The following is a 26,555-nucleotide window of genomic DNA, read 5'->3' on the forward strand; positions in this document are numbered from 1 at the left end:
CCTGATCGTCGGTCCATCTGGTGGGGGGCCTACCCACTGAGCGTCGTTTGGTGCGCGGTCGCCATTGAAGAACCTTTCCACCCCAACGGCCATCGGTTCTCCTAGCTATGTGCCCCGCCCACTGCCACTTCAGCTGAGCAATACTTCGAGATATGTCGGTTATCTTAGTTCTCCTACGGATTCCCTCATTTCTGATTCTATCACGTAGAGAAAGAAATACCGAGCATCGCTCTCTCCATTGCCGGCTGATGAGTGACCTTGAGCCTTCTTATAGGGCCCACGATATTTACTTAATAAGAAATAATTAGCTTAACATTTTAAAAAAAACAATAAATTGGCAACTCTCTTAAACTACGATTCGATAGATTTATTTATTTATTCATGGAAAGCCAACAACTTCTACCATTTATTAAAAACAGGGAAAGAAACCTATAGCCAATTAGATACTCCATAGTATCACGAAAATAACAATAACGCACACACTCAACATAGCCCCGCACTAGGGAAACCCTGTGTCGCGGGTGCCATGAACACACACAAAAACAACCACAAATTACCACCAAACTCACGAGAGAAATAAATATAGGCCATGCGAATATTTCTCCCGGCTCGGGAATCGAACCTGGGACCTCTGCCTGGCAGTCTTGCATGATAACCGTTCGGCCACGTAGGCGGACAATACACTTATGTAAAAGAAATTACTTTCAAAAAATTAATATGAAAATTAAACACCCATATGAAAATGGCATTTTCGTCATATTTATCGTTTAATATTTAGAGAATACTAATAAACTATTTTTGTAGTGATATGCTATTATAATTTAATTACAAACTGTAGCTGAAATAATAACTAGTCGTTTAAAATTATTTTGATTGCAGAACGTAATGTGCAAAAATAGACTCACTGGTTATGAATTAGGGTATTTTTTCATATATCTAACATGGTATACAAAATTTACAGGGGGCCTCCACATATCGGGTCACACGGCGGTACTCGTGTATCTCGGCGTGACACGCAAGCCTGTCATGCTCGTCTTCTTCGGACATTCCCCTCATTACGGATACCTACACATCGTACAGGTTCGTACGTTAGTTGCATTACACGTAATAGAATAGAATACGTTTATTAGCCAGAATACGGATTACCGTACCGTACCGTAATGTAATTATACATCAGGTCTTAAGTAAAATTAGGTACATTGTATTCAATTTGTAAGCAGATTTTTTTTTATAATATCGAGTAACGAACAAGTTGTGCGCCTGATGGTAAGCTACACGCCTGTCCGTAACAGTTGCAGTGCCACTCAGAGCTTTAAATCCCAAAGATCTGAGGGGTACTGCCATTGCGCCCGTCACTCTGAGACGTAAGTTGACAAGTCCCATATGCCTGTAAGTTCACCAGCACCCTTACCCTTCAAAACCGGAACACAGTAATGCTGACATTACTTCTTAGCGGCAGAAATAGGTAAGGTGGCAGTACTTCCCTGGACGACCTCTTTCGCAAGAAGCTCTACTGCTATTAAAAAGTGCAAATATTTATGGGATTTAATGTTTTCTCTCTCTCTATAGTTTCAAATTAATGTTATGAATTTGTAAATTCTAAGTATTCCTTAGTACTGTAGAAGCAATGTGTCAAAAACCATTTGTCAATTGTAATTTAAAAGTATGTCCTTGTAACAATTTAATTTCATTTATTGGTAATTTATTGAAAATAATTATGCACATGTTGAAGCAGTTATTGTTATAAACATTTAAATTAAACGATGAATTAAATCTTAACCTTTATTGATGACTCTTTAATTACCACAGGAAAACTCAATTTGGGCTTAAAACAATATGTCAAATAGTAACAGACAACAAAAAAATGCACGTGCAAATTGTCCTGTAAATACGTCACAATTTATTATATTCATTCGAAGATATTCTTTGGTTGCTTTCCCTTTTCAACTCTTAAATTTTTATCCTAAACTAGCCTGGAAGAAATTGGTACTTCGCAGTGAAGTCGCCTGTTCTACATTAACTTATTCTGTGATACATACGTTACTGTAATGTCATAATGTTTTAATGTGCAATAAAGAATATTTCATTCTTTTATTCACTTATAATTTAATTACAAACAATATTGGCACGTCAAATGGCCTGCTTTAAAATATGGTGCGATAAGGTTCTCTGTAATTTGGTAAGGTTTATAGGTTGCTTAATTAGTATTGTAAATTTATAATAATAATTCAAAGACATATTTATATCACCACTATTAAACATGTTTTATATAAATCATTATCTGAATAAGCCTTTTAATTCACTTGCATAATTAAAATTAGTAGGGCCATATTAACTGTATAGTGTACAGTGTAATATTGTCATGAGTATTTTAATATGGATCTGTATAGACAGTTTATAACGTTATATTGTTCTAAAACTACAATAGGGAGGTTGCTATACGTGCAACCGGAGTCGCTCACTCAAGGATGAAGTCTGTATAAACGGGCTGATTTGGGGTCAGGACCTGTTCGGATAATTACTTGACTTTGCAGGCTTGTTTGCACAGATAGCGCGTATAACCAAAGGTTAATAGGGAGTGAGGGGCACTATAATCTAAATTAGCAATGAGGTATGGGACTGTCCCAAAATTATATGTGCAGATCGACTGCAGTAGTAGTTTGACGAAGGCTGTTTTTTTTTTTGCATCAATGTACGAGTATATTTAACAAAACAGGAGTACTACATCGAAGAGAACACATGGTCAGCAGTGGCGACACGGGGCTGGCCGGCGCGCGCTGGTTTCGGCCACTCCGCTGCTTGGGACGACCTCAGTCGCCGCGTTTACGTGCATGGTGGACTCGTCTCCGAATCTGAAGCCACACAGGTACTAGCATTACGACAGACAGTACAAATCAGTAGCTTACGTGTTACTTTCTGAACTTAGCTATTTACTTCTGCGATTGTTAGCAGAAGACATAGTTCTTTGAAATACTTTGCCATCCTTTGGTTGATAGATAGATAACACGTTTATTTAGCACAAATACAAACTGGAACAAACATTTACAATCACTTCACAAAGCATAACACAAAAGCACATAGAACATACAATATTAATTTAATAGACATTTACATAAAACACATACTGTGAAAAAAACAAATAAACACTGTGAGAACTAACAAAATTTAATATATGACTACAGTTTGTGCTGAAATGGCCCTGACTAGACAAATACTGTAGACCGTGAGAAGTCAAACAGTGCTGGTTTTCTACCTGTACCATATCTCGCCATATGATACTGGCATAAAAACAACACAATCGGAACCCAGTAAGTCATGCCATCAAAGTGCATCACACGCAAATACATATACCTAACTCTAAAACTATATTTGTATCAAGTAAAAATGTAAAATGTAAATCAAATAATGCAAGTAGTGTAAGTAATGCAAGTAATGTAGGTATTGACGTATTTAGGTCACTCTTGTTTTTGATGGTATCACGTGTCGGGACGAATAAATTGTGGGCCTGGTAGTAAACAACACGGCTACCTATAACAGTTGCAGTGCTACTCAGAGCTTTGATCTCATCCGCAAATATCTCTGGGGCATTGCTACTGCGGCCCGTCACATTTAGACACTAAACTGACAAGTCCCATGTGTCTGTATTTCACCAGCATCCTTGCCCTTTTTTATTTTATTTTATTTATTTATCGCAAACAACGTTAGTACTGACATTACACAGGTAATTATTAAGTACAAACATACCCCATTACGGTGGTAGCAAATAATTAGTTCTTTCCAATAATTAACAAAAAATAAACACAGCACAAAATTAACAGGAATGTACTACATTATGGAAAAGAGAGTTCTCTGCCTCCACACTGTAGTAGTCCATAAATCATAAGAGACTTAATTTGGTTTTGAATATGTTGTCGGTTCACTATATCCTTTAAAACCGGAATGCAGAAATGCTCATAGTAATGCTTGGCCGCAGAAATAAGTATGGTGATGGTACTTCCCTGAAGGATCTGTTTGTTACGTAATGGTTGCAGCTGTATTTACATACACACATATACGTCACGCACTTTTCTCGTAGAGTTAAACAGAGACACAGCCTTCCACTCTCTACGATCCTGATACACATCTTTCATTTCATCAATACATGTTTCCACAAATTAATTATGGCGCAGAGGTAATAGGCTTATGATCGTTTTGTAGATAGTAATTATAGTCTGTGTTATGGTTACAGGCTCCATCAGCAGCTCTGTACGAATACGATGTGGATAAAAAAATTTGGCGGCCCCTACCGTCGGCGCCTACGCCTCGATATCTACACACAGCAGTTTTCGTTTCCCCAGGTAATTTGTTACGAGAAAGAATATATAAATGTGCAAATGTTATCGCTTTTGAGCGACTCATGCAAGTGCTTTTCTATTTTACATTTTTTTCCTTTCTCCGTCTGTAGTAAATAGAAATAAATAAAAAAACCGTCGAAGGGCAGTATGATTTTTTTTTTATAACATCAAGTGACGGGACGAGCAATTCGTGCGCCTGATGGTAAGCTACACTCCTGTCTATAACAGTTACAGTGCCACTGAGAGCTTTAAATTGCTAAGGTCTGAGGGGCACAGCCACTGCGCCCGTCACCCTGAGACATAAGTTGACTAGTCCCACGTGCCTGTAATTTCACCAGCACCCTTACCCTTCAAAACCGGAACACAGTAATGCTGCCATTACTGCTTGGCAGCAAAAATAGGTAAGATGGCAGTACTACACTGGACGAACTCTTTCACAAGGAGCTCTACTGCTACTAAAATGATAAAAATACCGCCTAGTTTTGGTGCACGTTATATTACTACTTACGAGCAAGTGTGATGAAATAGTTTACATATCGAATGTCGACAGGTATAATGTTGGTGTTTGGTGGCAACGCCCATAACGACAGTGCGGCGGCCGCCATCACCAACCCCGCTGGGTCGAGGTGCTATTCCAGCGGAGCAATGCTCTACGATGTTAGGTAAGCCACGTAATATATACATTTAATACACAGGGTTATTTGTAACATACTAATATCCTCCCAGGACTGTTACTAACATCATAAACAACAACTTTTGTGCTTGATGACTTAATAATTCATCTGAAATAATTATTAATTCAAAGATACGGAACACTTAGAAAAAATCCTTTGATCCGGCCGTTGTCGTTGTCGTCGTTGAAAAACCAAATACAAAAATCCGACAACAAGCACATAGAGAAATTCATGAGGTCCGCTGGTTTGTTCCGTGGATTAGTTGGCATAGCGTCTGGCACGATTTGCTAGGAGACGTCGGTTCGGATAGAAGGATTTTTTTCTAAGTGTACGACTTTCGTATTTATAGTTATAACATACTAGTGGAGTAATTTCACGAAAAATAATTGAATATCATGGTGGTGAAAATTTCTGACATTCAATAAAAATTTAATTCATAACATTTTACTTTCTTCATACAAAAACAACAATTTTTAAATTGATAACTGCCGCAAAAGAAAGCGTAAGCGATGAAAATATTTTAATTATAAAATAAATTAATAATGAAATATTTTTTATACATGAAAAAGCATTTAAATATAAAATAATTGAGTATTTTTTAGTATAATTTAAAGTAATTTTGTAGAAAAAACAATGTTAGTTACACCACTATTGCGCTGATAGCCTCAAATAACCATGTTTAAACATGATAATGGATACGTAAAATCCATTATCTACCAATCGCGTTTCGTTATGTCTGTATTATTGGTTGCTGGAAAACAGGTCTTCGTTCTATACTTGAGTTTAATTTTGAAACTTTCGGTCTGATTGAGTAACAATCATTACAATCTTTGAATCTGTGGCTCGTAAACAAGACATATCAATGTACGAACACTTCCTTCTCAGGTGTTCGCTATGGCGATCGACGACTACACCTCCAGGCGCGGCGAGAGCTGCGCACGCGGCTGCGTTGTTGCCGCGAAGAACGAGACGCACTGCCGTCATTTATGGCGGGTAAGCGTAAAAGTAATCATCGATTAAAGTACTGTGAAGTTGCAGGTCTTGGTCGTTTCGCTCTTAACCAGATCCACAGCCCGGGTTAATACCCAATCAACCCGCCCGGGTGTTTACGCAAAACGCGGTTTTAAACCATTTCTACCAAAATACACCTTGCAATCCTGTGGACTTTACTACTAAGGATGCACATTACGATTCGATTTTTATGAAAACCGATTCAAATGATCGATCGATACGATCTAACATTTTTTTTGGATCGATTTATATCAATGCGATTTTCAAGCGAACCGATTTAACAGAAAGGTGAATCGTCTAGGTCAGAAAGTAATAAACAACAAATATTTTGTTGTAAATAGGTTTTGCCTTCGATTTCGGGCATTAATCGGTTTTAACCCGATTTAAACCCGGTGTTAATGAAGCGCCGGGTTAAAACCCGGACGATTGTCTATCTCTGCTCTTAACAGAACAGATGTAGTTAACGGCGCTGTCATTAGTGAATTATGTCATTCATAGTATGTCATTCGTGGTTGCATGGGATCATATAATGTCACTTGTTATATATCCATAACTGCCTCCGTGGCCGAGCGGTTACCATGCTTTGTATATTGTTATTGTTATATTGCTTCCCAACGCAACATTTACGGCTTTTGCAAATCGCGGGTTTCTTTGCTTTTTTTTAAACACTAAAACATAAAAAGCACAGATGCATTCAGCCACAATGTAGTAAATATAAAATCAATAATTTCGAAATTCTAAAAATACTGCAGAATTTGAATTCATAAATTTAATTTAATCAATTAATTTGGTAATAGTCAAATTGCAAATGTTTAGTTTTTTTTACACTGCAAGTTTATGCGAAATATACGCTCAGATTTTTCGAGCATAAAACTTTTTGCTTAATCTTGACGGAAAAAATCCGTGTATCTTTCTACGTAATGTTGCTTAATACAAAACGTAAACTTTTTTGTTATAATTATTAACTTTATTCCAGATAGGAAATGAAACTATTTTTCCGGATTTAAATCGCGTATATTTGTTTTTTCAAACAAACCGACGTTTCGGGCCCTTTACAGGTCCCATGGTCACGGTTGACTGTCAGTCAGTCAACCTAGTCAGTCAACCGTGACCATGGGACCTGTAAAGGGCCCGAAACGTCGGTTTGTTTGAAAAAACAAATATACGCGATTTAAATCCGGAAAAATAGTTTCATTTCCTATGTGTAACAATCGCGAAAACCTAAGAACTCGAACTTTATTCCAGTTTCGACGGGCGCCTCCGCTCGGACGCTCTGACCTTCGAGACCGGCGACAAGTGCTCGTCCCACAAAACCGAAGCGTCGTGTCTCGGCAGCGCGCAGTTCGCGGCTGTCGCTTGCGCGTGGCGATCGCACGAACGCGTTTGTGCGCCGGTACGGACTTGTTGACCACTTACTGCTGAGCCCTGTAATGCTGCGCTGGTGTGGACTTTTCACACGAAAGTTTCTGGTATCAGTAGAAGATAATGTCACTATTTCTCGAGACCACAGAATAGGCCATAATACTCTGTACAACATGTGCTTACCCAGACTGGCATTGAAATCTTTTCTTTGCAATCCTATTCCTATGAAAGGAAACGAGCGAGTAGGGATCATAATATAGTAGTTTAGTAGCTGTCGAGCTCCTTGTGAAACCGTTCATCCAGGATAATACTGTAACCGTACCTATTTCTACCGCCAAGCGGTAATGTGAGCATTACTGCCTTTCCGGTTTTGAAGGGCACATGGGAATTGTCAACTTATGTCCCAGAGTGACGGGCTCAGTGGCAGTGCCCCTCACATCTTTGCGATTTAAAGCACTGAGTGGTACTGCAAATGTCATGGACAGGCATGTAGCTTAACACCAGACGCACCACTTGTTCGTCTCGTCGCTAGGTATTATTAAAAAATAATAATAATACCGGCTTGGCGATGCGACGCACAGATCGAGGTAAATCGATACAGGAAAGCATCGTTTATTCAATGGCTATTCATAAATTGCATTCAGTGTGTTAATACATTACCATAATATTTATAGTTTTACGTGAGAAATTACACAAAAATGTTATTTAATTTAATTTTGATTTTATTTCTGGTTACAGATCGAAGAAGTCGGCTGGAAAGAGTCATTTGATGGGACTGTAAAAGCTTGTACTAATGAACCAGTGTTTGGTAAGTTTGTATGCACCTGTAAACTGCATTTAAATTCAATGTGGTCCCACAATAGTGTGAGGAGTAATAATTTTAAAATTTTTATCACCGTTTAGTTTTAATTATATTGTAGGGAAAGAATATGAATTTCTATTGTCTTTTAAAAACGAGTGCTTACGTTCCTCCAGACGAGAGCCGCTGCGTGCTGGCCGGGTCGTGTGGCGCATGCGCGGCGGCGGGCTGCGCGTGGTGCGGCGCCTGCCTCTCCGCGCCGCAGTACTGCGTCAAGCACACGCACCAGGTATAACGCACGCTTGTCGTTCTTTCAGAACCAATGCTGTTTCAGCCATTGCTGGTGCTTACGCGTTGTTAACCGTTGCCCAACAGATGGCGCTGTCCATCGACGAATGCAGCACCAACGACGAGTCGCCCCGCGAAGCGTGCGGCCGGTACCACTCCTGCGCAGCCTGTCACGCACACCAACATCATCATACTATGCATGTGAGTATTACTATTTTAAATAAAAGAAATATAAATAAGAGTTACATGTGTTCGTGTACTGACCGTACCGAGTTTTGTTCACTTTACAGGGTAATGAAGAACCCAGTCAAAAGGCGTGTTATTGGGATTACGACACAATAAAATGTCGGCCAGTCAATTCATCTGATGACATAAGGTATAATAATTATAACATCAGTACATTACGCTATATTATTTTGAAAGTGTCCTTCACCGAAAAGCTAATGGTAAATTTCAAATTAAATTCGCATATAAATTCCGAGAGACTCATTAGACCCCGGATTCGAATCAACCATGGCCATGCTTGATAGGCGGTGGGTCACACCACTAGGCTACCATCCATGTCGCATTAGTATTATGTAAATTATTAACTAATTCTTAATATAAATCTTTCTTGTTACATTACTAGGATATGTCAACTTATGTTGGATAACAATCTGACACAGCATTTTATGATATCATATTTTGACATTTCGACTGTGAAGTGGCAGTCGGTACTATCTCAATTTTGACAACTTTACAAGGATGAAGAAAAAAATTGTTTGCTTCATTTATATAGCATCTGATTTATTAAATGAGAGTACGTAGTTTTTAAATATTTTTATTACACACACACCATGTGTTTTTATTTAATAAACCAGATGCTATATAAATGACGCAAACAATTTTTTTCTTCATTGTGTAAAGTTGTCAAAATTGAGATAGTACCGGTTGCCAGTTCACAGTCGATTTATCAATGTAATTTGATTGTTATCAATTTTGTTGTCCATATAACAAATAAATATAGGAGCGTGACGTCAGCGGGCCCGTGCAGTGCTCCATGTTCGACGTTCCAGACATGCGCCAACTGTACCAATGAGGAATGCATATGGTGCGCCTCGGCTGGTCGATGCGTGGACAAGGTAACGCCACAATATCTGATCTCTGAGAGCACAGAGCCACCATCTTATCTTCGATATTAGTGGCGGTGTAAATGTGCGTGTATAGATGTCGGTTTACATCTTCGGATCGATTTCAAAATTAACCAAACATATTTTTTACAATATATTTTTGTAGATTAGATACATCGAGTATATAACCAGAAATAGAGACCAAGTAAGGGCCATCCATCCCAGGCAACTCATCAGTCAAATGGTACTGATATCACTTTTAAATATCAACTCTCGTTTGCGCTGAAATCACAAATTAGAAAGCTGAAATAGTACGGCGCCAACAACTGACCTGTGTGTTCGTCTCAGTATGTTCGAAAAATATTCTGTATTTATTATAATAAAGATAATATCTCTAGCAAAGGGGGCTGTTCCATTCGGTGGTGTGGGGAAAACAGCAAAACATCTAATTACAAAACAAACGGAATCCCATTTCATCGTTTCAATTTTCGTCCATTACAGCAGAGCTCAAGTTAAATTGGTAGATTTGAAGTGAAACAATTGACGACACCCGTCAATTGTTTGGAATTCGGGCTGGCCAATCGGAGCGCAGTTGTCGCAGTAGTGATTTGGCAGAATAGTTTTCAATTTCAGTTATATACTCGGTTATTAGATACAATTTTTAATTCAAACCGTCTTTAATGCATTATTATGATTACAACGAGTGATTGTTTTAGTGCTCATGATTTAGCATGGATGGTGTTGTGTCGTTTCTGAAATACACCTATAACCCCCTAAGACGGCCTACGTACGACATACTGGCTAAGCATCTCATAAATGACATACGATAGCCTATGTCAACACGCATCCACGTAACGAAATTACAGTCTAATAATGAGAGATGTTCTCCAGAGTAAAATTGGTTTAAACCATTCCCTAAAGTATTGTGAAATAAAAGAATGTGACCCTGTAATGCAATGATTATAATCTCCATCTGTTGAATCATTCTTATTGTTTGCCCATTTTTTGCACAAAATATTTTATTCCAATAAAGATTTTCATTATTATACATTTACTTGTATACATTTCATGCAGTCGACTGTAGGTTTGTGAACATACAATAAAATAGTAATAATTTATTTCAGAATGCATATGGCGCGTCGTTTCCTCTAGGCGGTTGTCGAGCCTGGTCCACAAGTGGGGGGTCTTCGACTTGCGGAGCAGCTGGATCCACCAGCGCGGGATGTGGGGCCCACGTGTCTTGTTCCTCATGTAGAAGTGAGCCGGCGTGTGGGTGGTGTGATGATGGGAGCGGGGGTGGGCGAGGGACTTGCTTGGCGGGGGGTGCGAGGAGGCCGCATCAGCAGCATTTATGTGTTCCGCATAGGTTCGATGTTTTTTTGTATTTGTTGCGTAAAAAGTTTTATGTGCATGTGTATTCAAGGGTACTGCTAATCGCGGTACAAGGCGGCGTAGTCGGGTATTTAGTACCTTTTGGTACACCAGATGTCGCGATTAGTACCAAATAGCTATTTTTGTCACTAATTTGTTTCACATTGATGAACTACAATTTATCAAAGCTACTCTAATTTCTAATGATAACAAACAAATGAATTAGATGGCGCTTATTACACAGATTTTTATGCGTACTGCCGGCTATTCTTTTAAATTGTACTGTTGTATTCTTTTAAGTTTACCGCCATCTACCCATACTGGCAAGCGTTAAATTTATAAATTAGTTTTTAACACACTATGCCATCTATTAACACGCATATTTGTTAAAGTTCAGAAAATAATTTTAGCTCATGGTCAATATTTGAATAATATCGCACCCCTCATGGAAGAATGGTGTAAGTGGAGTTACGTCAAACATGTTTATTGCTCCATTAGATACAGAATAATATAACCCACGTCCTCTCCAATTCTTGTAACTCTGACTCTACAATATTAGTCGATACAGTTACAAGAAGGATTGGAGAGGATGTGGGTTAATTTTTTCTGTATCTAATAAAGCAATAAACGTTTATGACGTGACTCCACCTATACCATTCTTCCATCAGGGTTGCGATATTACAAAGAAAAAACTGCCTCCTTATATATTCTCATACTAAAGAGGAATTAATTGATATCCTCAGCATTATTTATAGTGCAAACGAGGGTTGATATTTAAAAGTGATATAAGTCCAATTTTCCTCATGAGTTGCCAGGGGCGGATGGCCCTTATTTCGTCTCTATTTCTGGTTATATATTCGATGACCAACCCATATGCGTCAAAACAAAGTGTACAAAGTACACACAGTGAATTTATTATTAAAACGATTTAGTAATATTTTTTAACACATCTCAGAGAGGAGAATTTAGATATAAAAGCTTATTCATAATTAGGATTATCAGTAACTATATTCTATGTTAACTGCCTACGTGGCCGAACGGTTACCATGCCGGACTGCCACACAGAGGTCCTGGGTTCGATTCCCACGCCGGGAGAAATAAGTATGGCCTACATTTATTTCTTCCGTGAGTTTGGGTATAATTTGTGGTTGTCTATGCGTGTGTCCATGCACCCTCGATACAGGGTTTCCCTAGTGCGGGGCTATGAGTGTGTTGTTGTACCATGAAGGTAGCAATGTATATGAGAGTTAAAACCAATTGTAAGTAAGGAATATTGTGTCATCGAATAACCTGATATTCTCAAAAGAAGAGGGATTAAAACAAAGGCCCTGAGACTAAACATCAGTCTACCACAATATTGTAAAGGTGTAAGCACAGCAGGATAGGAGCTCGGATGCAGTCGGCGCTAGTACGCCACAACTACAGGCAAACAGCACTAACAGTTGGCTGTATTGGCAATGAGTAGTTGTGTGTGCATTCAACACGACTGCTTCTGCTGCCCGAGTTTAGAGAGTAGAGTACCCGAGAAATAACTTTCACTATCAAACTTACATCTCATTGATCATAAAGCTTTTTTCGGATTCCTTTATTTATATACGAGTACCTTTTGTGTTAAACAACTTACATAACTTTTTACAATAGTTTTTAGTAATAAAATTGTTCGGGGTAGTGGTGATTGTTGTTGTCGATCGTGGAAACACCGGTTAAGTTTATGAAGTTTATAGTTCAAAATAGTAAATGTTATGTTAAATGTTAAATAATGTTATGGATGCACCCAATCTATACGACTTGTTGTAATGCACTAAAGTGTCGGCGTGTAATGTGGTCGGCGGCGCGTGTCGCCAAACGCTTACGTTAAAGGTATTCGATAACATCAAACAAAAATATTTTCAATTGAGAATTTATGAGAAAACCAGGGCCACGGCCACTAGAAGATTATTCCAGGCTCAGCGGAAAATAATCTTTTTAATAATAGGGGTTAAAGTATGAAATTGCCGATTTGTACTGAAAATCTAAATTGTTTATTTTTTAAATTTTTAACAAATTTATTTAATCAAAATAGTTGCCATTATTATCTATACATTGCTGCCATCTAATGGGAAGGTTATTAATGCCTTTGCGATAGAACTCCGACGATCTAGACTGCACAAACTGTGTGAAAGCATTTTGTACTGCCTCCTGGGAAGAAAACTTCTTGTCACGTAGATAATTGTCCAAATCACGAAAAAAATGGTAGTCCGTTGGAGCAAGGTCTGGTGAATACGGAGGATGACGAATGGTTTCTAACTGCAGTTCCTGAAGGGTCAAAATGGTTTCTCGTGCTGTGTGAGGTCTCGCGTTGTCGTGGAGCAATAATGGTGAAGATCGATTCATGAGTCGGGGCTGTTTTACTGCTAGTTTTGTCAACATGGTTCGGAGTTCGGCACAATAGACATCTGCCGTTATTGCTTGACCAGATCGGAGAAAACTATAGTGAATAACACCATGCTGAGACCACCAAACAGTTACCATTACCTTTTTATTGGTAAGTTTTGCTTTAGGACACTGTTGTGGCATTTGACCTGGGGTCAGCCATTGCATTTTTCTTTTCCGGTTATCATAAAGAATCCACTTTTCATCACATGTTACAATTCGATCCAATATTCCTTCATTTCTGTACCGGTTCAACAAGGCAACACAAGTTTCAACACGCGTTTCTTTCTGCAGATCAGTCAAATCATGAGGCACCCATTTTTCGTATTTTTTTATTTTATTGATTTGACGCAAGTGAGTCAATATTGTGGGTAAGGTAACGTTAAACCATGCCGCTAATTCCTGGGTAGTTTGACTAGGATCGGCTTCCACTATCTCTCTTAATTCATCGTTATTCACCTATGTGGGCGGTCTTCCTCGTGACTCGTTCTTTAAGTCGAAATTTCCATCACGAAAGCATTTAAACCAAAATCGCACGGTGCGTTCATTAGTATACCCCTCTCCAAACGCAGCATTGATATTGCGGGCTGTTTCTGCCGCGTTAGTTCCGCGTCGGAACTCGTATTCAAAAATCACTCGAATTTTCGCAGTATCCATCTTTCTTGTCTAAATTGAATAACAAAAACAATTGAAAGTCGATATTCAAATGTTTCAAATTAAAAAAAAAAAAATCACAGAAACCATTTGAAAAAAGTTTCATTCGAAAACCTCAAACCATGAAGATTCTATGAAAATTCAAAGAACCTATTGAAAATAAAACGGCAATTTCATACTTTAACCCCTAATATTAGGAGCATAAGCTCTATATATATTATTTTGATTTTGATATCGATGATTATAGTTCGGGATGCAACCCAACAACTTGATCAGTTATATCCATATCAATTTAAGAACAATATAAAACATCTTGTATTATTTTTTTAGACCTTTTCACGTTTCCATGATGCTTAAAATATTTTTTTTTGTGATTATCCATTTTTGGACTTTAATTCCATCTCAGAGTGTAGGATGTTGTATTGTGGGTAAAAATTGATTGGTTAATTAGAAAACAACCTTTTTGAGTCGAAATAAATATACACACGCAAATACTCTTCAAATTTTTTTTTTATTAGTATTTACTTGGATAGTGAACTGCTATTTCGATCTAGTATGGCCTGTCACCGACGTTCGTATTGAGATTGAGAACCGTCATCTACTATACCATCCAGATGGCACTTCACGAAGTGCCCCGCATGCCAGTGCAACGGGCACTCGTACTGCGACGCGCAGGCGCGCTGCATGCAGCCGTGCGCGGGCCGCACCGTGGGCGACCACTGCGAGGCCTGCGCGCCCGGCCACTGGGGCAACCCGCTCAACGGGGGCGTTTGTACACGTGAGTATAAGGGCTGCGACGTAAAGGCCCCACCACTTTTCAGCTGGTGGCATCAAAATAACAAATAATGTCTAAGATTAATAATAATAATAGTTAGCCTACACGCACACGCTCGCACAAGCTTGCGTGCGTGCGCGTGCGCGTTTGGTAAATTTGTCATGTTTGGTCAAAAGTCATGGAACAAAAGTTGTTGTTTATGATGTTAGTAATTTAGTCCTACAAGGTGTTAGTATTTTAAAAATTAATCTGCATAGTCCCACTGCTGGGGACAGACCTACTCTCACAATGACAGAGCTTGGGCTGTAGTTCCCAGTTCCCGCGCGGGCCCAATGCGTACTGGGAGCTTCACACTGGTTTCCTCTCAATGTTTTCCTTCATCGAAAATTTCTAATTCAATTTTCTTTTAATGTTTTATCTACACACGTATCATAAACCCTCTATGATTTGTTATAACAAATTTCTTATCTGTGAAAATGTTATTATTGCGTAATAATAACATCGAATTCAATTTTATTATAACATTCTAATTTCGAACATCTTTGAAAAACAAAACAATTTGATTCGACCTCAATTCTAATATCAGTCGAGATGAAGTTTTATTCCAAATGAAATGCCAATAGCGAACAATTTTGAGAAATTTTACACGTCACTTGATATCGAACGATGTGATGATGAATGAATTAAATAAAAACTACGAAAAAAATGGCGGGCTTTTGAAGTTACAAGTACAGCTATTACAAAGATTATTCTTATTTTAACTATATAGTGAATAAAACACTAGATAAGTAAAAACTAATATATGGCTCAATGGACTTGTATCCAAGCCAAACTTAATAATAATAAAAAAAACTACGGTTATGTAACATGCATGAGAAAATACAGTAACGTGCGGTTCCTGACATCATAAAAAGCTTATAATATGTGTGTAGATAAAGCAGTGTATGTAACTGTAAATAATTAGGCATTTACACACTCGTATTTTAATTGCCTTTCACTATGTAACAGTCACATAAACTACTATTATCTTCCAATGATAAAGAAAGAATAAAATAACGCTTTGTATATTCCAGCATGCGAATGCAATTCACAAGCAGTGGCGTGTGCTCCGGACACGGGCAGGTGCTTTTGCAGCACCAAGGGCCTCGCTGGGGACCGATGTGACAAGTGTGATAACACAAATCATTACCACGCCGATGTGTACAACAAAGGCGCTTGCTATTGTGAGTCACTATTGCCTTAAACTTGAGATGGAGTCGAAGTCCAAAAATGTAAACAAACAACTGTCACTGTCAAGTGACATCTCATCGTAGATCATAATAAACCTTTTTTTCCATATTCGTTTATTAAGAGGTTACACTATTCTGACTAGTATCAATGGAAAAATACCCTTTTGGGTTGAACATTTTACAAAACTTTTTAGAATCATTGTGTCATAAAATATTTTCAATTCAAAAATTACGAAGAATTGAGAAGGGTCACGGCCCATATAAAATTACGGAAAAGAAACATTTTAGAATATTCTTTATACCGGGAACATGTTTTGTTTTCGATGTCAGTGGCTAACATGTCAAATATTGTCTTTTGTTTTTACTCAAGCAAACTGTTCTTTGAACGGTTCTTTCCGATATGAGATATCCCCAAAATCTCAGCGGTTTTATTGACACACTCGCACAAAGACCAATATTCATTTAGTTGCCAGGTTTGAAATGTATGTATGTATGTCTCGGTTACGGACATTGCAGGGCGTGGTCGTTTTTCTGCCTCCATTGTGGTTATGTTCACACGTACATAACAAGAGAGTAAAACCAAAACTTAACAAAAAAATAACAACAAACGAAAATTAAACACAAGGACCCAACAACATGACGCATACGCAACAAGGAAGTTAATTCCATAACGACAGTCGCCAGAAACCTAACGAAGAAAATCGGTGACTGCACTGCTGGATGCAATCCGACTCATTATTCATCCCTATCGATTCAAATTCAAAATTCAAAATAATCTTTATTTCATAGGTAAGCATTATTACACTTGAAATCGTCACAATGGTTAAACTCTACCGCTCATTCGTAAGGCAGATTCCCCTGAGAAGAATGAGCAAAATCAAAAACTGACTTCATTTTTTCATTCATTCTAATTAACACTATATAGTGAAGAACCAGTTTCTTATTTTAATTGTATTATTGTTAATAAAAAAGCATTAATTAGTATTATAGCAATAAACACTCGTGCTTAATAACTCGTTAACATATAACAAATAAAAATAAAAAATCGAAATAGGACAACCAAAGGTTTTAAATTTTTATTGTATTGATATTCAATTATTTTTTGTGAAATTACCCCTTTGTATTGATAATTATAACAAACTAGTGGTGTAATTTCACAAAAAATAATTGAATATCAATTCAATAAAAATTTTAAATACAGCGAATAGCGACATCTCTCGCCAGGACTGGCAGCTATAAAGGTACTAACTGGGTGATAAATCTGTCATAGATTTCTAATAGATGGCGCTACGACTAAAAAGTCGTTGAAAAACCAAATACAAAGACACGACCCAAGCACGTAAAAAAATTTGTGAGGTCCGCTGGTTCGTTCCGTGGCTTAGTTGGTATAGCGTCTGGCACGGTATGCTAGAAGACATCGGTTCGAATCCGGCCGGATCGAAGGAATTTTTTCTGAGTGTTAATAATTATAACAACCTAAGGTTGTTTATCCCCGAAACTTTGCCATAGGGATAAAAAAATCTTTCCATAGGAAATAGTTTTTTGAGATTATCTTATTAAATATGGTGTCTAAATAATAAATATGATATTATGATATGATATTTATAATATATATTTTTATTTATTTATAATATGATATTTGATAATTTTTTGTTTGTACATGCACACAATTTGAAAACAGTATAAATCATCTTGCATTAACTTTTAGCCTTTTTCACTGTTCCACTATTTGTAAAATATTTTTTTGTAATGGCATCACCTTTGTTTACATTTTTGGACTTTGTTTTCATCTCAGAGTTTAGTTTAATATTTCAACCTAATCGAAATATCTGTGGACCACGACCCCCTTTTCAGTATAACCTTCCCCTTGATTTATTGTTTACAGACTTCAGAAAAAGGAGGAGGTTCTCAATTCGACTGTATTTTTGTGTGTGTGTGTGTGTGTGTGTGTTGCGCGATTACCCATTTACGTATTTGTGGACCGATTTTGATGATTCTTTTTTTTTTATTGGAAAGAGGGTACCTCAGTATTGATCCCATATAAATTTGAAGAAAATGTTCCTCTAAGGGTGGCAAGCTAGGGGATGAATCTGGTTTCACGCACTTTTCGTTAACCGATGCCAATAAAACTTGACAAATAGATGTAAATCCATTAAAAAAGGCGGTAAGCACACTTTTGTGGTCGGTTTTGTTTTTATAGTACGAAGTGACGTAATGAATAAAGTCGTAGGCGTGGTGGTAAGCGACACGCCTATCCGTAACAGGTGTAGTGCTAAACGAAGCATTAAATATCTACAATTATTATAGGAAATGAAACTATTTTTCCGGATTTAAATCGCGTATATTTGTTTGTACCGCGGGTGCCATGGACACACATTTAGGGTCGTATTCCAGAACTCTACTCAATGCTCAAGTCAGGACTTGAGTATGATTTAAAGCACTAGAAATCATACTCAAGTTCTTGCCATTAGGGTCGTATTTCCAGTGCTTGGAATCATACTCAAGTTCTGACTTGAGCATTGACCCAGAGTTCTGGAATACGACCCTTAGACAAATACAAATTACACCCAAACTCACGATAAAAATAAATGTAGGCCATGCAAATATTTCTCCCGACCCGGGAATCGAATCCGGGACTTCTTCGTGGCAGTCCAGCATGATAACCGTCCGGCCACGTTTAAATTTTTGATGTGTGTATATACAAAGATTTTTTTAAAGTCCAATAGACTACATGTCACCAGTCGTTATGTTAATATACCTTTTACCTTCCTCAGATGACCTAGCAGTAGACTACCAATTCACGTTTAACCTGTCAAAAAAAGAAGACCGACACTTATCCGCAATCAATTTCCGCAACGCGCCCGTGAAGCCGGACGTAGACGCGGACTTCAGCATCACGTGCTCGTCTCACGCGCGGATGAACCTCACCGTGCGAACGAAAGGAGATCCGACTGAACGGACTCTGTTCAGCGATGTGAATTGCACTAATTTTCGATACAAGTAAGAGTTTTTTAAATCTCTATTTATTTAGGAACATTTGTACAATATATATGCCAGTTCCATTCATGCGACACACTGATATAAATCTAACCATATTGAATGTAAGAAACCGACACCGTTTTGACGCGTCACGACATGACACGTTAGACAAATGTAAATCCGGCTAAATTTGTCAGATTAAGCACCTCTAACAGTGCTGGATGCAGTGAAGAAAGTTCCAAAATCTCTCACTGTATATCACTAGTGGCTCAAAACGCCGAAAGATCCAGTTGCAAGGATCTTTAACAAAAACACATAGGAACATTTTGACAACTCGACAACTTGACACGTAGCTCAGTTAGCAAGAGCAATACTACGGTGCAGTATGGTTGTGGGTTCATATCCCATCGGGCCTAAAAAGTTTTTCTATGTGTTCGGTCTATATTAATAACCGTGATTTAGATATAATATACTTCGTCAATCCATTTTGAACAAAACGTAAACAAACAAGTTAACGGTTTAGTAATGGCCAATTGTAATGCCAACTACAAATCGTTCAATTAATTGAATGAATCTTTTTGTTCAATGGAGTCATACTAGCGGTTTTCCTTACATAACCTGTATAAGAATATTTAAAATTTTGCGAAATCTTAATTTTAAATCCTTCAAATCCTTACACTTAGATACTCGTTCGATTGCGATTGAAATATTCGATTTATTATTCGTTTACAGAAACTTTAATTGAATGAACCGAGTGTTTTTTTTTCGTACAGCACTGTGCAACCATAGACAAGTCATAGATGTATAGATGCACCTCACTCACAGACTATTAGATGCTAACGCATCAGATAGGGCACTCCCATAGAGCAAAAATCGACACAATTTGGCCTCACATATCATACATGACAGTTTTTTTTGTTTTTATAAATACGCAATACTTTTGACAATGGATACTTGCGTTTTGGCCATCAACTGAGTTTTGGCCTGGGGGTTAATCTATATTAAAAAATGTGTAAAAATAAATGTGGCGTCAAAGGAAGTTTGCTACAAAAAAGACAATATGTTTCTTATTATTAATTAATTTTCTTATTTTTTAACTTAGTTTTATATTTACTAAAAGCTCATAATTTGTTTTGTAACCTAACAAACTGTGCCTTTTAAAATCTTATTAATAACATGTAGCTCGGACATGGAAATTGAGTTGTCGTCGTGATTTCGTATATCCTTTGTAAAGTTATGCACAGTGTGGTGACAACTTTTTCCTCAAGGAGACAACTCGATGTCTTCTCTTTATTTTAGGAGTGCAATGCACAACTTAATCTGTAAACAAAAAAAAACAATAAATCTATTTGTTCAAACACTAGTTAGTAATAAATATATGTTTCTTGGCTCAGAAAGTATTCCAGTATATTAATCAAACAATCACACATAATTTTCACTTACTATTTATTGGTTTCCTTGTTACAACTTCATTTCCATCAAGACATCTCAATGTAGAAGGCTTGTTTGAGTCTTCAGCATAAGTTAAAATTACAGCTGTTTCTGGAATTTAAACAGGTATTCAATTAAAATGGATGACATAGTTTTAAAATATAATAGTTTCGAATACAAATAATTTTCTATAAATAATAAGTTACCCTTTGAATGCCACTTGTGGTTTACAACTTGCGGGGTTACAGTTACACATGAAAAACTCAAGTAAAAAAGGAAATTAAATTCACATCACAGTATTAAGCAGCAATCATATTGTAAAAGATATATATCATTTGCATGGTATGGTGAGGTGTAGTGGGTTACTTTTTGCAAGATATATTTATATTATTGGATATTTACATAAAACACCATATTATATTTATAAAATGTCATCTTATTTGTCTGCAAATGGGCTTTTTAATTGAGAACAACTAAATCAGTGTAGGTGATGCTTTATCATCTCTGATTTGACAAATAAGCCAGCAGGACTGCCAGCTTGCTTTAATATTAATAAATGTACCACTCACCGGAGCCAATTTTAGATTGTTTCTCTGGGTCACATGGTAAACAATAAGTTTGATCAATATGTTTACGTTTACTACCATAACTATGGTCAGGTTTAACATCCTCTGAAATAAAACATAATCACAACTATGTTTTCATGTATCTTCAACAGTAGCAGCATTAGTATAAATATACCTGTGTGGTTTTTTTGACAACCACACCAATTGCCTAGTCTCGAACTAGGGAGCTGTCTGTACTACAAGCCAGAGCAACGAAAACCTGAGGCACTTAACAGAACACCCAAAGCAGAACCAATTTAAAAAAGTTCATATCCCAAATTGATTTTACCGGGAATCGAACCCGGGATCTTTCATCCAGCGCCCACAATGTAAACCGTTAGGCCATCGAGGTCGCGATATATTCGTTCCTCACATATTATCATTATAAATGATTACAAAGATTATTTTATATATTTACCTCTTGTATGGACCGTCAACGCACAAAATTGAGGAATACCACTGGATATCTCGCTATCAGAAAACAATGATGGATAGGCGTCGGGACAAAGACGGACTCTATCGCGTGTCGATGCGAAAAACCTTTTCTCAAAATGTTTAGCACACACTAAGTGTTTGCGAAGTTCTTGGAAACTCAAGCTTCGCAATTTTTCACAGTTTAAACTCTGTAACCAGTTTTGGAGTCCTATCTGACTTTTTGAAAACATATGAAAACTGACGTCCTTCCGTGTACTAGCACAATTCACAACACAGCACTTGTTGTACATGGTGCAAAGGATTATTACAGCTTTAAGATTGAGAGGACAAGTTACGGAAATGAATCAACGCAAAACTTTACTCGATCAACTTCAAAACTGTAATGGCGGGCGCGTAGTGTCGTTGGTTTGCAAAAAACAAGTATGGCGTCCACCAACTGCCATAACGGGGGACCAGCGGAAAGGGGGAGAAGAGGGAACTGTCACTTATGATATGTGAACCACAGATAAAATCATAGACTTGAAGTTCAGATTTTTTATTTGAAGATTACATGCCATGACCTCACTTTTGAACTACTATTTTTGAAATACGATTTTACGATGCTATTCAAATGAATATTGTTGGAAAAAGTGATGACATATCAAGTCGAAATCTTCGAAATATACGTGAGAGTGTTATTTATTGGGTTTATTAAGTGATTGCTTTAGAATTTCAACCAAACAGTTTTGTTTACTTTTGTTCAAAATGGATTGAAACAGACTTTAGTTACTTGCATATTCTAACAGATTCTTATATGTGTTATCGTCACTGACCAATGCACTTACAGTTTGAAACATAAGATGGAGCACTTTGAAAAATTCCTTCGATTTGTCTGGAATCGAACCAGTGTCTGTTGCCTTGATTCGAGTCCAGTAAGATCCAAGGAATTGTCTTCGATCTTTGTATCATTAGACAACACGACATTCGTTGTTCTGATCACAAGTAAGTAACTAAAGCACTTGTGAAATCGGAAACAAGGCCGGTACCACAAACACCCAGACTCGACACAATTTAGTATCCTATATATACTCTAGCCAAATTCGATGTAGAAAAAATGTCAACAAACATAACATGATTTTTAGGGCTTTCATCTCAGACTCTTTCACAGTTACCATAATTTCAATATTTTCCTACAAAATTAAACTAGATTATGGATAATACAAAATCTTGAAGCCATTTTTATAATGAACATTATTCAACAGAAGTTTCAAATCACCTAAAAATTACCAGTCATTAATTATTTGTAAATATGTGACTTTTTGATTTGAATGGAGAGATTGCAAACATTCGAGTTCTGGTGGTAATTCAAGTTCAGAATCGGAAATAGATGCTGGATGATTTAATATGTGGTAAATTAATATCAAATAACATCTTACAATTTTGTTTCTTTTCATCTACCATTACCTACCATCTAGCAGTAAATAGTAATATGATGCAAAAACTTATTTTTATTCCTAAATCATACGTACCAATAGGTATTTTTTAACTTTATATTGATTGGCTAGGTAAGTATTATTTCTACATAACCCAATTACCTACTTACCTATTTAAATTCCAATTAAGGGAAGAGGCCAGAGAGCAAACCTTAAAACCAACCTAAAATAAATCTTCTTTTCCTTTGCCATCATTGGTTGCCAGGCAACATTTTGTTATTAAACATTTGATATCGAATTTGGCTAGAGTCTACATTGAACTGACCGGGGATCGAACCCCGGACCTCAGAGATGACGACACCATGAAAACCGGCATGCAAGCCACTCGACCACTGAGGTCGTCGGAGTGCATCAATAATAATTTAACAAAAACATGATATTCAATAAATACACATTGTATAATTAATTGTTTCAAAAAATGGTTTTCAAATCAAACAAAAAAAAAATATTTCAAACTTTGTCCATATTATGTTAGTTACAGAAAACTTACAGCCTATGTTAGCAAAATAGGTTGTCAGAAAAATTACATTAGTTTATACACCAAGCCTCTGGAACCCATGCGTGTGCAGTTCCAGTGCTTAAATGTAAAACAGATTTGATACTCCCAGACCAACCGTATGAGGCTGTTGGAACTGTCACACATACGCCGCATCAGGGAGGCAGTTCTCTTGCGTATTATCGTACTGAAGTTATCAGTACGCGCCTCCGCGAACATCCCTACCTGCATGTCTACCTGCAATAAAAGCTTCAAATACCTGCCAAACGAAAAACCTCCATCTTTTAACCACAGGTTCGCGAAATCGGAGCACTCGTTCGGCGTCGAAGACAACGTAACGCTGACCACGTTCTTCGTCTACGTTTACGACTTCAAACCGCCACTATGGATACAGATTTCGTTCTCGCAGTACCCGAAATTGAATTTACAACAATTCTTCATTACGTTCTCGAGCTGTTTTCTGTTGCTATTATTGGTAGCTGCTGCATTGTGGAAAATTAAACAGGTCAGTAACTGCTTGGTACGAATGAAAAGAAAAAGTGCTCGTTTGCTCGGGTTGCTCGTTTTTTACTCATTATTCTCAAAATCTGCGTTACAATTGTAATCTGTTTAGCTATGAAATAACCTTTCAAATATTCATCATCTTCACAAATTTGAATACATAGTAAGTCTACAGTCGTAATAGGGTGACTGAATGAAAAGGAAAACATTATTTAAATGTAAATATATATTCACATATTTAGAGTTTTTTTCTCATTATTCTCAAGAGAATCTGCATTATTAATGGTAGCAGTAATCTCACCTATGAAAACAGACTTTAAAATAATATCAAGTTACGCGACGAACATCCTGCCACCCTGTCGCCCTGAGACATAACTTGACAAGCCCCATGTACCTGTTATTTCACCAGCACCTTACCCTTCAAAACCGAAACGCAGTAATTTTAACATTACTGCTTGGCGGCAGAAATAGGTAAGGTGGCAGAACTTCCCTGAAGGAGCTCTGCTGCTTGCAAAATGATATTTCAGTTCTTTTATTTATAATTGTTTTTTTTTATATCAAGCGACGGGACCTATCCTGATGGCAAGTTACACGCCTGTCCATAACAGTTGCAGTGCCACTCAGAGTTTTAAATGGCAAAGACCTGGAATGCACTGCCACTGCGTCTGTCATCCTGATCCATAAAGATGACAAGTCTCATGTGCCTGTAGTTTCGCCTTGTTTTGCAAAATTATTTAGTAGGGCTCTAGTCTTCTTTAAGAAGTGAGTATGTGCGTCTTCCAATTGATAATTCATTTATGCATTATTCATGTGGATTAACAGAGGAGGAATAATAGTATACCAGCACACGAACCCTGTAAGGGCACTACAATGATAATGACTTTACTAATTATATTTCTACATATACAATTGTTACAATTATGCAATATATTAAAACCGATATAAAAATTTAGTTGGATTCCAAATTAACAAATTTAGATTTAGATGGATTATTAAAACCGATATAAAAATTTAGATGGAGATTGGATCCACATTAAATGCAAGTATAAATTAAAATAAATGTATATATTTCAGAAATATGACATGTACAGAAGAAGACAGCGGTTATTCGTAGAGATGGAGCAAATGGCATCACGGCCGTTCAGCCAAGTGTGTGTCGAGCTCGAGAAGGGAGTGGGGGGTGAGTGCTGTCATTTGTCCATTGATAATACTGAATTGAACACATTTTAAAGACTTTTTTGACGCAAAGGAAATCGCTGGCTTCGGATTCTGTAATAGAAGTTAAGTTTAGGCTACTCTATATGACAGACGATTTTGAGCGATATGGCTAAAAGAGTGTGTTTCATGGGTAAAATTTATGTCATTAAGGTAGAAGATGGTAGTATCCATCATTAAGAACACCTTTTCCATTTATTTTTCTCCGACAATAAATAATTATTTATTTCATATAGAAGGCGTATAAGAAAACATAGTGCAATTATTCGACAAACTGAGCGAGCAGTTTGATGTGCGAGGTCATACTTCACAATCACAAAACTATAGTATACCTAATACATTTATCAAAACTAGCACGACAGGGCGCGACTTGCTCGAGACCTCCTTGCGAGACCTCCATAGCACGACCTGTCGTGCTAGCCCTACAGTGTAGACTAACTAAATTTACATGCTTTCAAGAAGTATCAACTTAAAATGTTTTCTTGAAAGTAAATTTACATAACAATTCTTTGTATTAAATTTTTTATTGATATTCAATATTTTTTTGTGAAATTACCCCACTAGTCTGTTATAATTACAAATACAAAGATCTTAGAAAAAAATCCTTCGATTCGAACCGACGTCTTCTAGCAAATCGTGACAGACGCTACCAACTAAGACACGGAACGAACCAGCGGAACTCACGAATTTTTCTATATGCTTGTTGTCGGATCTTTCTGTTTGGTTTTCAACGACTTTTTAGCCGTAGCACCATCTATGAGAAATCTATGAAAGTTTTTCGTCATCCAGTTAGAATCTCGTAGAATCGTATCAACGATCGATCGAAACAAGGAATCGCATGCATACGGGGGTAAGGGGGTCTTAACAGGTGATGTAATCGAATACCTGTCATGGTAGGCACGGGCGTGCCGGCGCCAGTGGCGCTGGAGCCGTGCCGCGGCGGGCGCGCGGCCGTGCTGTCGCTGCTGGTGCGCCTGCCCACGGGAGGCACGGGGCGGGCGCCGCCACTGGGCGGGCTGGCCGTGGCCTCGGCGCTCGTCACGCTGGGCCACCACGCGCCGCCGCAGCACCACAACCCGCCCACCAAGCGGCCTCGGCATCACTGACTGCAGGTGACTATATAGAGGACGACTTCAGTGGCTCGACGGATGAGGAGGTCCCGGGTTCGATTCCCGGCAGGACCAGGACAATTAACTTTCCTAAAGGTATGGGGCATTCTGGGCCAAATTGTAATAAGTTGGGTATAGTTCAAAAAATGGTTACATTTTTCTTTTTCAAAATAATGCACACACTCATAGCCCCGCACTAGGGAAACCCTGTGTCACCAGTGCCACACACGTAGACTTTTTCTACTGTTAACTGTTTAAATTCATTCACAATAATCTATAATCTAATTGGGTTGT

At 37.7% G+C, this 26,555-nt stretch overlaps 1 protein-coding gene across 1 annotated transcript in view; it reads left to right on the forward strand.

The window, feature by feature from the left end:
- Positions 1-26,264, forward strand: part of LOC113232402 (attractin) — a 49,439-nt gene extending 23,175 nt beyond the window's left edge. The window contains exons 8-25 of the mRNA XM_026467107.1: positions 962-1,080; positions 2,717-2,866; positions 4,229-4,337; positions 4,885-4,996; positions 5,894-6,001; positions 7,265-7,412; positions 8,120-8,189; positions 8,357-8,469; positions 8,556-8,669; positions 8,759-8,844; positions 9,475-9,589; positions 10,702-10,943; positions 14,629-14,792; positions 15,863-16,012; positions 18,793-19,018; positions 23,731-23,941; positions 25,012-25,117; positions 26,050-26,264. Coding sequence (XP_026322892.1) covers positions 962-1,080; positions 2,717-2,866; positions 4,229-4,337; positions 4,885-4,996; positions 5,894-6,001; positions 7,265-7,412; positions 8,120-8,189; positions 8,357-8,469; positions 8,556-8,669; positions 8,759-8,844; positions 9,475-9,589; positions 10,702-10,943; positions 14,629-14,792; positions 15,863-16,012; positions 18,793-19,018; positions 23,731-23,941; positions 25,012-25,117; positions 26,050-26,258 — 2,552 coding nt within the window. The 3' untranslated portion in view covers positions 26,259-26,264. The remainder of the gene's footprint in view (positions 1-961; positions 1,081-2,716; positions 2,867-4,228; positions 4,338-4,884; positions 4,997-5,893; positions 6,002-7,264; positions 7,413-8,119; positions 8,190-8,356; positions 8,470-8,555; positions 8,670-8,758; positions 8,845-9,474; positions 9,590-10,701; positions 10,944-14,628; positions 14,793-15,862; positions 16,013-18,792; positions 19,019-23,730; positions 23,942-25,011; positions 25,118-26,049) is intronic.
- The last annotated feature ends 291 nt before the right edge of the window (positions 26,265-26,555 follow it).

The sequence above is a fragment of the Hyposmocoma kahamanoa genome, unplaced genomic scaffold (assembly GCF_003589595.1).
Source record: "Hyposmocoma kahamanoa isolate Upper Pololo Valley unplaced genomic scaffold, ASM358959v1 76, whole genome shotgun sequence".
Lineage (NCBI taxonomy): Eukaryota > Metazoa > Arthropoda > Insecta > Lepidoptera > Cosmopterigidae > Hyposmocoma > Hyposmocoma kahamanoa.